Raw genomic sequence first — 14,890 nt, forward strand, 5'->3', positions numbered from 1 at the left:
AGCCAGCTTTGAATGCATTTAATGTGTGTCATGTTAATTTTATCTCTAGTTTTTAATCAGTGTCATACAGAACAGAGTCAAATGTCTTAGAGAAGGCTAAATGCATTATATCAACATTATTACATTTATCAATCAAATTTATAATCTCAGCAAAAAAAGGATAGCAGGTTAGTTTGATAGCCACTATTTTCCATAAACCCATGTTGACTGGCACTAATTATATTACCCTCCTTTTTAATTCTTTATTAATAGAGTCCCATATGAGCCGGTCCATTATCTTGCCCAGGATCAATGTCAGACTGACAGGCCTATAATTACCAGGGTCATCCTGTTTGCCCTTTTAAGATAATAGCACATTAGCTTTCTTCGAGTCATCTGGAACTTCCCCAGCATTCCAAGAACTATTGAAAATCAACATGAACAGTCAGCAAGCTTCCCAGCCAGCTTATTTAAAACTTTTGGATGCAGGTTGTCCAGACCTGCTGATTTAAAAATGTCTAACTTTACTAGCTGTTTAACATGCTCCTGAGATACTAGTAGAATGGAAAGAGTGTTATCCTGTGATGTAACTACACCTGTTTTTCCCAGATGCAGAACAGAAATATTTATTTAACATCTCTGCCTTTTCTGCATTAGTACTGATAATCTTGCCTTTTCCAGGACCAATACCATTGTTAGGAATCTTTTTATTTCTAATATTCTTAAACTCCTTATTGTCCTTATCTCTGCTAGCTGTAAATCTTTCCTTGTGTCCCTTTGCTTTCTTTGACAGTTTTCTACACTTCTTAGCTTCTGATTTATATTCATTACTTTCAACTTCTCTTTTCTTCTGTTTATACGTTTTATTGCTGGCTTTACTTTTTTTTTTTTAAACCAATATGCCCTTGTTCCTTGATTGTGAGATTATGATTTTTTGGGGGCATTTAGTAAAGTGTTCTTAAACAAGTCCCAATTATCATTCACATTTTTCTGATTAAATTCTTCCTCTCAACTAATTTGGCTCCTAACTGTTTTCAGCTTTATGAAATGTGGTCTTTTTAAAATATGTAATATCACTAGTCTGGACTTTATTCTGTTTGCACATCATAAATGTGATCAAGTCATGATTACTTGACTCCTAAGGGTGTGCCTACACAACAATAAAACACCTGCAGCTGGCCTGTGTCAGCTGATTCGGGCTTGTTGGACCAGGGCTTGCAGGGCTATACAATTGTAGTGTAGATGTTTGGGTTCATGCTGTAGCTCGTGCTCTGGAACCTCAATGCGGGTGTTTTATTGCCATGTAGACATACTTTAAGTTACCATCAGTTTTTACTTCTGTGATCATTTCCTCTTTATCTGTGAAGACCAGGTCTAATATAGAACTCCCCTGTGTTGGATGCAACACTTTTAGAGTTAAGAAATTGTCAGCGATAATATTTAGAATTCCAAGGATGTTTTACTACTAACCGCATGAGACATCCACTGTATGTCACACAAATTGAAGTCCTTCATGACCATGCAGCTTTTTCCCCCCCTACAATTTACACATAGGTGTGTAAGGAGGCTGTCATCCTGTTCCCTAATGTGATTTTGTTGGCTATAGTGTACACCAACAGATACCCCATCTTGTGCTTTATCTGGTAGAACATTGATCCATAAGCATTCAAGATAATTTTCTTCTGAGTTATCCATGACTTGGAAACAGGTATGCCACTCCCCCTCCCTTTGTGCCCACTCGATCCTTCCTAAATAAACATTAGTTTCAACATTCCAGTCATGGGAATCATCGCACGAAGGTTCAGTAATACTGGCTAGATCAAATTTATGCTCATAAATTAGCAATTCCACTTCCTCTTGGAGTTATTTAAAATAACAAAGTCTGAAAATGTACGAAAGAGTTGATGACTGCATAAAATATCAGAGAACCAGCTTAATTACCCAAATCTTTAGTCTGCAAACACTTTTATTTATTTGTATTTAAATAATAATAAAGATGTCTATACAAGGCTTTAGTACCCTAAAGCATAATGAACACTACAACAAAATCACATTAGCATTAAATCAGCCATTCAGATAGGGACTCTGCCAGCCTCCCACCTATTAAAAAAAAGCTCCTTTCCAACCAAGTTGATAAGTCAATGATTTGTTTTTGTTTTTTTAATTTTTATTATTTTTTAAATTTTAAATGAAATACAGGTTTATTTAAAAAACACATTTAAAATTAAATATGATAATGACAAGTTATGTTAAGGCCTAAACTTCTTATAATTTATTAAATCATTTAAATTAAATGCAAAAAATATTTAGCAGTATATGAGCAACAAAATGATTAAAGGTCTAGAAAACATGACTTACAAGGGAAGATTGAAAACATTGGCTTTGTTTAGTCTGGAAAAGAGAAGACTGAGAGGGGACATAACAGTTTTCAAGTACATAAAAGGTTGTTACAAGGAGGAGGGAGAAGAATTGTTCTTCTTAGCGTTTGAGGCTAGAACAAGAAGCAGTGGGCTTAAATTGCAGCAAAGGAGGTTTCGATTGGATATTAGGAAAAACTTCCTAACTGTCAGGGTGGTTAAGCACTGGAATAAATTGCTTAGAGAGGTTGTGGAATCTCTATTGGGGATTTTTAAGAGCAGGTTAGACAAACACCTGTCAGTGGTGGTCTGGATAATACTTGGTCTTGCCATGAGTGCAAGGGACTGGACTAGATGACCTCTTGAGGTCCCTTCCAGTCCTATGATTCTATGTTTGCTGCCAAATTTTAAAGAAAGACCAATGAACTGGTGGAAGTCACTGGCTCAGCATTGGAAACCAGAGTTAATTGAAATTCTAAACCAGCTTTTGACAGCCATAGCCTTTCCTGTAGGTGCAGAGAGAATATTTTCTTCATTTCAGTTTATTCAACTAGTTTATCTCAATAACGAGTTTGTTCAAAGTTAAGAAATCAGGTGGGAGTTGAAAAAAGCGGGAAAGCTTGTTTTCCTCATCTGGTCTCTGAATAAAAACTAGGTGTGAGAGAATAAGATCTGCTAAAGTCTTGAAGGACATGGTTACCAGAAACAATCAGTTAAATTTATTAACTACGGATAAAAATACTTTTTTTAAACAAATCAATTAGCTTTTAATGCAAAACATGTTTTGATTAACTTTATTCTTATGTATCCAGTACATCTAAGGTGGTTTTGTTTAATTAAAAAATCCAGTTTTTGTGCATTTTAAATTGAATTTCCATGAACTTGACACAATTGTAAGTAAAAAAATCAACTAGTGAACCTGCAACGTGGAGTTCACTGATTTCTAACATAATATAAAATGGAAAACTGAGAATCTGAATAAATGTAAGTTAAGCTATATAATTGCTTAAGTAAATGTTTATAAATGTAATATGTCCTTGTTAACAAAAATGAAGCACCAAATTTAGCGTAAAGGCTGTATTTAGTTGCAAATCAACATGTTTTAATGATTGATTGCCAACCAATGAGAATCAACTCTTTATTAGGAAAATAAATAAAACATATAAATGCATAGTGTGATTAAAATAGATTATTTAAATTAAGGTTTTCTGTTTGCTGATTTAAATCATGATTAAAATCTGAGCATTAAATTGGATTAATTCAAATCAAAATTCCTTGTTTCCACCCTTTTTTCCATTCTGGGGATTTTAATGTTGTAAAGTCTGGTTTAGGTTTTCTTTGCTAGTAATTCTGTGTGATGTATCGTACTCTGAACCAGTATGCGTGGAGCTTAAAAATGGAATGGAGAGCTATATACCTGGCTTCTAGTTTCTGCACCAAGAGCGCTACGCTGCCAAGCACGGTGAGAGATGAATGAAACAGACAGACTTTCCTCTTTCATCCAGTTTTCACATTTGATGGCTATAGAATTGGTAGGTTTTGTTGTGAGATTTTGGGACTGAACTCTGGACTTTTCTGTTGATTTACTTCTGTTGGCACTATTTTCAGTAAACTGCTGGTTTGGTTTTTGCAGTGATTGCCAGAGTAGTTCATTTAATGCCAGTTCCAGGTTGTTTGCTCACTTTTTAAGCATAGGTCTCCTTTTGATCTATCATATTGCTCTGTTTAATTATAAGCTCTGAATTAACCCTCTGCCACAACATCTGTTGCTGGACCATGTTCTGTGTTTGTGGGCTGATGAGGAATTATGTGAGCATGTCTTTTTGCAAGCTGCACCGTTTATTTTTATGTTTAGCCCAATATAAAGGATCAACTGCAAGTTTGTTTTTGTTTGGCTACTCAACTTAATTACCACTAAGTATCAAGTTAATAAAACAAGCATTATTGCTCTAGGAGTGCAAAACCTTTGCTAATGTAAAAGGAAGTGAACCCACATTTCTGTATTTTCTGTAGTTTGTCAGAGTATCAGTTTACTCTACTTAACTGTTACTTAAAAGTATGTGGGTGAACTGTTCAATTTAAAAGATATTTGGTCCAGCCTTCTTTCCCTCTGCCTCATTGACTTTGATGGGAAGTATGGCTGCAGAACTGAGCAACCTGTGCATTTCTCTTGCCATACTTTGAGCGTTAACTAAAAGTTTTTTGTTTATTGCTTTTCCCCCCTGAAGTGTTGAAAGGAAGATGATTCACTGATGGCAAAAAATCTCCATGTAGTTCTTCACCTAGGGGGGAAAAAAAGCAATTATGCGAAGTGTTCTGATAGTTTTATAGGCCTAGTGCATTAATTACAAACCATTGCCTTCATACTGAATCATTCTGAATTCTGTGGCTTTGAAGCCAGAATAATGAACTGGTGAGTGTTCTACAGTTCTGTAGGGAAAAAAGCTATTAAATTAGATGTGAAATTTCTTTTTGTGTGTGTGTGTACACAAAGTTTCCAGTTACACAACAATGGAAGCAATCACCTGTTACACCTTTTTAATTTTCTTATGTGAGTCTTTGTAGTAGTAGCCACACACTTGTGAAAGCAACAGCTCTCTAGGGCTGTTTTACTGACATCAACGAACACTGGATTTAGCAAGGTTTGAATGATCAACTAAACTGAAAGTTCAGTTTAAATATAATCAATAGCATTCTTCTATGGTTATCCAGTTAGTTTTAGTTGGTAATTATATATTATGTCACTCTAGTGTTCTCTGAGAGAATTATCTGCAAAATTAAGGAAAGTAAGCTGTCATGGGATAAGAGGGAAGGTCCTCTCATGGATTGGTAACTGGTTAAAAGATAGCAAACAAAGGGTAGGAATAAATGGTCAGTTTTCAGAATGGAGAGAGGTAAATAGTCGTGTCCCCCAAGGGTCTGTACTGTGACCAGTCCTATTCAACATATTCATAAATGATCTGGAAAAAGGGGTAAACAGTGAGGTGGTAAAATTTGCAGATGATACAAAACAGCTTAATCATAGAATATCAGGGTTGGAAGGGACTTCAGGAGGTCGTCTAGTCCAACCCCCTGCTCAAAGCAGGACCAATTCCCAACTAAATCATCCCAGCCAGGGCTTTGTCAAGATAGTTAAGACCCAGGCAGACTGCAAAGAGCTACAAAAGGATCTCTCAAAACTGTGTGACTGGGCAACAAAATGGCAGATGAAATTCAATGTTGGTAAATGCAAACTAATGCACATTGGAAAACATAATCCCAATTATACATATAAAATGATGTGGTCTAATTTAGCTGGTATCACTCAAGAAAGAGATCTTGGAGTCACTGTAGATAGTTCTCTAAAAACATCTACTCAATGTGCAGCGTCAGTCAAAAAAGCAAACAATGTTGGGCATCATTAAGAAAGGGATAGATGAGAAGACAAAATATCATATTGCCTTTATATAAATCCATGGTATGCCCACATCTTGAATACTGCATGCAAATGTGGTTGCCCCATTGCAAAAAAGATATATTGGAACTGGAAAAGGTTCAGAAAAGAGCAACAGGAATGATTAGGTGTATGGAAGGGTTTCCATATGAGGAGAGATTAATAAGAATGGGACTTTTCATTTTGGAAAAGAGACGACTAAGGGGGGGATATGATTGAGGTCTATAAAATCATGACTGGTGTGGAGAAAGTAAATAAGGAAGTGCTATTTACTCCTTCTCATAGCACAAGAACTAGGGGTCACCAAATAAAATTAATAGGCAGCAGGTTTAAAACAAAAGGAAGTATTTCTTCACACAATGCACAGTCAACCTGTGGAACTCTTTGCCAGAGGATGTTGTGAAGGCCAAAACTATAACAGGGTTCAAAAAAGAACTAGATAAATTCATGGAGGATAGGTTGGTCCATCAATGGATATTAGCCAGGATAGGAGGGACGGTGGCCCTAGCTTCTGTTTGCCAGAAGCTGGGAATGAGCAACAGGGAATGGATCACTTGATTACCTGATCTGTTCATTCCCTCTGGGGCACGTGGCAATTGGCCACTGTCGGAAGACAGGATACTGAGCTAGATGGACCTTTGGTCTGACCCAGTCTGGCTGGTCTTATGTTCTTAAAATTCTTTTCTCTCCTGAGACTGGCATACAGGGATTCGGCACAGAAAAACTAAAATAAATGGCTTGAGTGGCTATTTTTAGTGTCCTACATGAGGGCTGTAGACTGCAACTTGTGGTTTTCATACATGTTCTTACTTGAACTTCACAGGTGTATTAAAGAATGTGTGTCTGAAGCCTTTATTCTATAAATACAGTGCTCGGTTTTCTTGATATTTGCAGTTTGTGTAGAAACTTCAGTATATGCAGTAGTTACTCTTAACAGTCTTTACACATTCACAAATTACTCTGGATCCAGAATACACAGTGTGCAGGTGTTGGCTTCATTCTTGCCATGCTTAGTCCTGATATTTCCTTCTAAGCTGGGGGCAAAACACTTCCATGAAAATATTTTTAAACACCAAGTATCAGAGGGGTAGCCGTGTTAGTCTGGATCTGTAAAAGCAGCAAAAAGAGTCCTGAGGCACCTTATAGACTAACAGACATTTTGAAGCATGAGCTTTCGTGGGTGAATACCCACTTCGTCGGATGCACGAAAGCTCATGCTCCAAAACGTCTGTTAGTCTATAAGGTGCCACAGGATCTATGGGAGAGACCCTATACCAGTAGGGTTAAAACATGGTTCAGTCTTGCAGTGTAGATGGGACCTAAGCTTGCTCCAGATCATGTGAAAGTCTTGGATGCGTCCAAGGTTTTAATATAGTTGAAGGACATGTTTGAGGTTCCATCTGGTCTACAGAATGGATGCATGTTGTAGTTGAGATGATTGTATCTGCAGTGAAAGCACAAGCCATGTTGACTTCTGCCCTAGGCGTACAGAGTGAGAACTATGCTGACTGCATCCTTGCTTCTGCTACACATTCACGTTTTGAACCCACACTTACAGACAGCATAACTCTTGCGCCATTTGGATGGGATTTTTTTTTTCTTCCCAGGCAACAACATACCAAAACTGTGCCCTCTGGCAGGGCTCAAGCCACTGCGTGTAACTGGCACTGTGGAGGCAAAGCATGCTACCATAACAGGGTTTAGAAAATTCTTTCCCACAAAGTTTCAAGCCCTATTGTGGGCAGGGTCTTGTGTTGCTGCCTATTGCTAACAGTGGTGCTGGTTTGCAAGAACTGCCATGTGAGCCCTGTGGCGTTTTACACCTGCAGATATTCTTATCACTTGAATGTTTAATATTGAAAGTCGTGTTTGCAAGTATTTTATCTGTTCAGGGAAAGTTTATGCAAATTGTAAGTGTAAATACAGCTTGAGTCTTTCTGTATCTGTAGGTGGGCCCAGCACAAATATTTTGTCTTAGTGGCTATAAAAAAAACCCACAAAAATCTGAATGCGAAAATGCTCTTGATTCTAAGAATTTTACACTAGGTTGATTGTTGGCCAAGAGCCCTTTGTCAGATGACCAATATGTGTATATTTCACTAGCTTTAAAATAAGGTCTAGTGAGGGGGTCCTGCGCTTCCATGAAGAAGCAGTGGGCTAGCTATGTGATGGGTGTCTGTCCTGGGGGGACACGGTGAGGACAGGAGCTGCTCCTCTGACTGATTAGGGAGCTGGACAAGAGAGGAATAGGAAAAAGTGACTCTCTGGCCATTTTTGGCAGAAAGTGTGGCCAGCTGTATGAGGCAGTGGCTAGTGAGGTACAGAGTTACCTGGTCTGGGCTCCATAGACCACAGAGTTTAACTAAAGATTTCTTAGAGAGTGGCGGTGAGAACCAGTTCTACAGATGCCACCAAACGCACCCTCAAACCAAAGGCCCAGAGCCCGTTTCCGTGGGCAAAATGTCCATTGACTCTAGTGAGAATAGGATCATGTTCTGATTGAATGCTTGGCAATACAGTTATAGTCCAAATGGTATTTGTTATCCTACAGTTAACTCTACTCCCACCCATGCTGTGTCCTTCTCCTTAAATCTTGCCTCCTGTTATTTTATTTGCCACACTGGATCAAAGCTGTTTATATTTGGGTTATTATGCTCACTCTGTTAGTTGTTTTCAGACTTTCATTATAACATTCTGAACTGAAGTTCATTGGCTGTGTTTTGAATGAAGTAATTGCATTTGATTTACTCCTCAATCTAACATTAATAGTAGGACTAAGCCTGAAAGTCCTATGCAAACAATGAGTGAAGTGGCAGAAAGGTACTTTCCTTTAGCACTGGCCCCGCAGTTTGTCACTCAGCTTTAGTTATGGTATTTGCTCTAGGCTATACTGCTATGAAAACCACAAGCAGTAACACTTGTGGGTTCCCTTCTTCTTGCGTTCTTTGGGGAGGAATGTTGAAGTATTTATATTGGGTGCCCTTCTTCTAGGACCTCAGGCCTGTCAGTTTCCCCTCTTCTTCCCCAGCAAAGATCATGACAGGTTAGTATAACGCTACGAGACCATTGAGAATATCCAGCTAATGCCAAGGATTAAATTAAAGGATCATTGCAAATAAATTCTTTGCTGCATCATCATTAGGAGCTTCCTTTTGAGTGAGTTGTGAGGAGCTCCATTTAGTTTAGTGGACTGAGGAACTGGAATCTGCTCAGTCTAATTGGTTATCCCAAGATCTGAAAGCTCTTGCTGTATGAGGCTTATCATTCATTATCCATTACCACCTGGGATTTGATATTGCAAAGTCAGAAAAGCACTTCTTGTGAGCCCCAACGTGCTGTACATAGAACATGTTCTAGAAAAATAAAACTGAGATTAAGAACTAGAAAAATCTGCTTTAAACCTATATTTAAGTAGGACCAATGAGTTGTCAAAGTCGATGTCCAGAGGTAGAAGATGCCACCTCCATGGGTGAAAGCCTGGTATTTGGAACTGGCACGTGGAGGTAATCAGACATCCAGTTCAGCTTCTGAGCAGGTGTCGCTACAGAAACTAAGAGCTTGTCTTCACTGAGGAGCAGCGTGCACTACAGGCATGTGATTTCTAAAGCAAACAAACACGTTGTGCACTAACTGGTATGTGCAGACCCTGCAATGTGCACTAGAACTTCCCTACTGTGCTTTAACATAGTTTGACACTCTCGGGAGCTACTAGTGCACAGAGAAGAATTTACATGTTCCAATTAATGTGCTTTAGAAATCACACGCCTCTAGTGTACGTTACCCCACCATGTAGACAAGCCTGAAGTTGCAAAGCTGGGGGGATGATGCGGTGCAACAAAGGGACTTTGGGGCCTTATATCAGCAGGCTCTCAACAAGTGCTCAGGTGTTTTTCATTTTTGTCTTTGCAGTTTGTCCACCTGCTTGTAAGTCACAAGGCTGCACCTCTGATGGTCAGTGCTGTCACAGTGAATGCCTGGGCAACTGCTCGGAGCCCAACAATCCTGAGAAGTGTGTGGCTTGCCGTAACTTTTACCTTGATGGCACATGTGTGGAGACCTGCCCAGCCGATTACTACCGCTTTGAGGGATGGCGTTGCGTGACCTTCAGCTTCTGCCAGGAGCTGCACAACAAGTGTAAAAATGCCAGGGAATCCGGGTGCCATGTTATTCACAACAATGAGTGTGTTCATGAGTGCCCATCGGGATACATCATGAACTCCAGCAAGTAAGTGATGTCCATGTTGTTGCCCAGTGTTGCTGCTTGTGTTGTCAGTTGTGTATCACTCTTATTTAGACACACACGCTTGCTTTATCATAGAGTTTTTTGTATTCTATTCCTTGATAGAGAAACAACTCCAGTGTTGCGTCTTATTGACTCATAGACTTTAAGGCCAGAAGGGACCATCATGATCAGCTAGTCTGACCTCCTGCAATACATCGCAGGTCACACAACCTCACCCACCCACTCCTGTAATAGGCCCATAACCTCCGGCTGAGTTACTGACATTCTCAAATCTTGATATAAAGACTTCAAATTACAGAGAATCCACCATTTGCTGTACTTCAGACCAGCAACTGGCCTGTGCCCCGTGCTGTAAAGGAAGGCAAAAAATCCCAGGGTCTCTGTCAGTTTGATCTGGGGCAAAATTCTTTCCCAACCCCAAATATGGCAGTCAGTTAGACCCTGAGACCAACCCCCCAGACACCTGGGAAAGAATTCTCTGTAATAACTTAAAGCCTCCCCATTTAATTGCCCATCTCCAGCTGTTGTAGACATATGCTAATAGCCATTGTGGATGGGCCATATGGCATTGTAGGCAAAACCATCATACTATGGTTTGTGGGGAGGGAGAGCTCAGTGGTTTGAGCATTGGCCTGCTAAACCCAGGGTTGTGAGTTCAATCCTTGAGGGGGCCATTTGGGGATTGGTCCTGCTTTGGGCAGGGAGTTGGACTAGATCTACTGAGGTCCCTTCCAACCCTAATAATCTATGATTCTATGATAAAAGGAAAATGTAACAAACAAGTATTGCATGTGCAGAAGAGAGGATACAGCAGGGGTAGGCAACCTATGGCACGCGTGCCAAAGGCAGCACACAAGCTGATTTTCAGTGGCCCTCACACTGCCCAGGTCCTGGCAACTGGTCCAGGGGGCTCTGCATTTTAATTGAATTTTAAATGAAGCTTCTTAAACATTTTAAAAACCTTATTTATTTTACCTACAGCAATAGTTTAGTTATATATTATACACTCATACACTTCTAAAAATGTTAAAATGTATTACTGGCACATGAAACCTTAAATTAGAGTGAATAACTGAAGACTCAGCACACCACTTCCGAAAGGTTGCCGACCCCTGGAATACAGTCTTTCTGACTATTCTCAGGGCTTTAAGGACAAAAGGAATAAAATAATATACATAGTTATATGCTGTTGATCGCAGAAAACCTTGTTTCTCCCACAATAAAATTACATATTGTGATGAGTCAGATTTCCTGTGAATAGCTGTAGTTTTGTGTTCATGAACATTTGCTCCTTGATTAACAAATCAGGGAATTTATACTATGGCTGGATTTTTTAGTCTATTTCCTGTTTTGTATTTCAAACATATGAACCAACAGCCCCAAAAGTGGGCTCTGCATTGCTTGTGTGTGACAGCAAGGTCCTCCTCTTGCCCGTCCCTGCTCACACCAGTCCTTCTATCACTGGGACTTGCTCACAATGTCCTGGTGCTTTTCCTAGAGGAGATGACAGTTTTCCTCTGAATTATACTGGAAGTCGGTGCTGGTCTCATAACTGCAAGAACAGCTTGTCTTTTTACTGCCATTAAAAAAAAAGTCTCCTATGTCCAAAACACATCCATATAAATCTGTTTACTGTTTTTAAATATAGTTCTGTGTACTGCCTTCCAGCTGTTGATAGAGAAATCCTAGGAAAGGTCCTGCGTCCTGTTCATGAATTATCTGTTTGGTTAACTACTTTAAGATGAAGGATGGGCCTGGCTTTCTTACAAATAGCATTAATTAACCCTAAGAGCAGGAGCTACAATTTTGTCCTCACAAAGAATCATTTCCCCCTTCATGTGAATGACTTTGAAAAGCCATGGGCTTAAAAAGTTCAGGATCTGGCATATTAGCAAGAAGGAACAGAGAGCTGTTGGTTCTGGAAGATCTTTACAATATTTTTTCTCCAATAAATACCATTTGAGTTGGAGCACAGCATGCAGACATGCCTAGGTGAGAAGAGAAGTAGCTGTCTTCTTTCCTTTGTCACCATAGGAATTTCATCTTAGTAGAGGAACGGTTCAGTGCTATGGGTTCTCTCATTCGGATTTCTCTGGGAGGTTGGCTGGTTAATTATGGGCTTAAATTGCATAGGACAAGAAGCAATGGTCTTAAATTGCAGCAAGGGTAGTTTAGGTTGGACATTAGGAAAAACTTCAGAACTGTCCAGGTGGTTAAGCACTGGAATAAATTGATGGAGGTAATGGAATCTCCATCATTGGAGATTTTTAAGAGCAGGTTAGACAAACTCTTGTCAGGGATTCTCCAGATAATATTTAATCCTGAGATGAGTGCTGGGGACTGGATTAGATGACCTCTCAAGGTCCCTTCCAGTCCTATGATTCATTGTTGAATTAAAATCAAAGATGCTTAGACCAGTCGTTCTCAAAGCCGATCTGCCGCTTGTTCAGGGAAAGCCCTTGGCGGGTCAGGTCAGTTTGTTTACCTGCCGCGTCTGCAGGTTTGGCCGATTGCAGCTCCCACTGGCCGCGGTTCACCACTCCAGGTCAATGGGGGCTGTTGGAAGTGACGCAGGCCTAGGGATGTGCTGGCCGCCCTTCCCGCAGCCCCCATTGGCCTAGAGCGACAAACCGCGGCCAGTGGGAGCTGCAATCGGCCGAACCTGCGGACGCGGCAGATAAACAAACCGGCCCAGCCTGCCAAGGGCTTTCCCTGAATAAGCGGCGGACCGGCTTTGAGAACCACTGCTCTAGATAATACTTAATCCTGAGATGAGTGCGAGGGACTAGGTTAGATGACCTCTCAAGGTCCCTTCCAGTCCTGTGATTCATTGTTGAATTAAATCAAAGCTGCTTAGACCATCAGATGATTCTTTCTTTATCAGATCTCTTATTCTGGTTTTGATTCACAGACTGGTGAGGAGAAATTGTCCTCTGTCACAATATCTTGTATTCCAGTGCTGGGACTTCAACGAAGAAAAAAGTGATTTTTAGGAATATTCAAGTGTTGTGTGAGGCTGTTTAGAGCCAGATATTGTGTGTGATGCAAGTGAGTCACTCAGCATATTGTCCAAATACTGTTGCGTTTTCAACTGGTTACCCTGCATGTATGAATTCTGATGGAGAAGCCTCAGTTTATGCTATGCAAAAACATCTCTCATATATCTTCTGCACTCTTGTTTTTCAGCCTGCACTGTTCTCCATGTGCAGGGCCCTGTCCGAAGGTTTGTGACTACAGCAAGGAGAAGATAATTGATTCAGTGACATCTGCACAGGAGCTTCGTGGCTGCACCATCATTAATGGAAGTTTAGTCATAAACATCCGTGGAGGAAGTAAGCTCTGCATCTTATGAGCTGCATCAGGGAGAACTCGCAGAATGTGGAAAAGCATGACAGTGGGGAGAGAGAACTGAATGTCAAAAAAGACAATGAGGCAGTGTCCATTGAGCCTAAGATCTCTGCAGGGCTTTTAAAGCTTTGCATGCAGAGAATTTGTATGCAGAAAGCGTGCTTCAGCCCCACAGTGATTCAGGAATTAATCCCTCTATGTAGTTAGTTATTGAAACGTAAATTAAGTTTCATAGATTGAAGGGATCACTGTGATCATCTAGATTGACCCTCTTGTATAACACAGGCCATAGAACTGCTCCAGAATAATTCCCAGAGCAGATCTCTTAGAACAATATCCATTTATACAGAGAAATATGGGATCTGGAACAGTGCTCATCACTATGGTATCAGAGAGCCTAAACCTATTGTTTCCCTCTCCCCAGATAACATAGCAGCTGAGCTTGAAGCGAATCTTGGCTTGATTGAAGAAATCTCAGGTTACCTAAAAATTCGCCGCTCCTATGCCTTGGTTTCTCTTTCTTTTTTTCGTAAGCTACATCTGATTAAAGGGGAGACGTTAGAAGCTGGGTGAGTTTTTATATAAGATGCTTCAGTCTGTTATTACATATTGGGGACCAATGTAAATCATCAGGAGAATGTTAGCAAATTATTTTTAAATGTGTATTTAATTGCTGTCTGCCAATAGTTGCAGCCTGTCCTTATGGGTTCTGTGTGGGGAACTTTCATGTTATGTCTGGATTAGTGCATGAGAAAAACCAGTTTATGAATGAACCCATCCTCATCCATTCTCTCTCTTCTCACAGGAATTACTCCTTCTATGCCCTCGACAATCAGAACCTGCGCCAGCTCTGGGACTGGAGCAAACACAACCTCAGCATAGCAAGGGGGAAGCTCTTCTTTCATTATAACCCCAAACTGTGCTTGTCAGAAATCCACAAAATGGAGGAGATCTCTGGGACTAAGGGACGTCAGGAGAGGAATGACATAGCCCTGAAGACAAATGGCGACCAAGCCTCTTGTAAGGAAGTTTCATAATGTGAAGAGATCTGTGCCGTATGCTCCCCCTTGCTAACCTCTTTGTCTTGTGAACTTCTCAGGGCAGGGACTGTCCTGGTGCTCTCTGTGTAAAGCCCAGGCATATCAGTTACTCTGTAAGCTAGCTGAAGGGACACTCTCAACTTGCCACAAGTTAAAAGTAGTTTCAGGTCTGATCTCTGCCCTGGAGGCCCCCTGCCAGCTTATGTGGTTATACAGTTTTTCCCAAAAAACATTTTGTGGTGCCCTTCCCCCTCCCACCCTTTGACTGGGAGCTCTTCAGGCAGGGTCTAGTCAGCCTTGTGTCTTTGCGCAGCCCATCACATGCCACAGCCTCAATCCTGAGTGGGGCATCTGGGCCCTGCTGCTGTGCACATGTTTAATTATCTCCTTTCTCTGTGCGATGGGAAGTGGTGACAATGAACTGTGTGCTGCAAAATAAACTGAAAAGGTGAGAGTATTTCTGCTCAGTTCGTCTGGAGCCGTTGCTGTG

At 40.5% G+C, this 14,890-nt stretch overlaps 1 protein-coding gene across 6 annotated transcripts in view; it reads left to right on the forward strand.

Moving 5' to 3' along the window:
* INSR (insulin receptor) overlaps positions 1 to 14,890 on the forward strand; it is a 111,403-nt gene that overhangs the window by 59,307 nt on the left and 37,206 nt on the right. For all 6 annotated transcript variants that reach the window (XM_039515409.1, XM_039515415.1, XM_039515416.1 and 3 more), the window contains exons 3-6: positions 9,679 to 9,994; positions 13,199 to 13,344; positions 13,785 to 13,929; positions 14,166 to 14,380. In XM_039515409.1, coding sequence (XP_039371343.1) covers positions 9,679 to 9,994; positions 13,199 to 13,344; positions 13,785 to 13,929; positions 14,166 to 14,380 — 822 coding nt within the window. The remainder of the gene's footprint in view (positions 1 to 9,678; positions 9,995 to 13,198; positions 13,345 to 13,784; positions 13,930 to 14,165; positions 14,381 to 14,890) is intronic.

The sequence above is a fragment of the Mauremys reevesii genome, linkage group 26 (assembly GCF_016161935.1).
Source record: "Mauremys reevesii isolate NIE-2019 linkage group 26, ASM1616193v1, whole genome shotgun sequence".
Classification (NCBI taxonomy): Eukaryota; Metazoa; Chordata; order Testudines; family Geoemydidae; genus Mauremys; species Mauremys reevesii.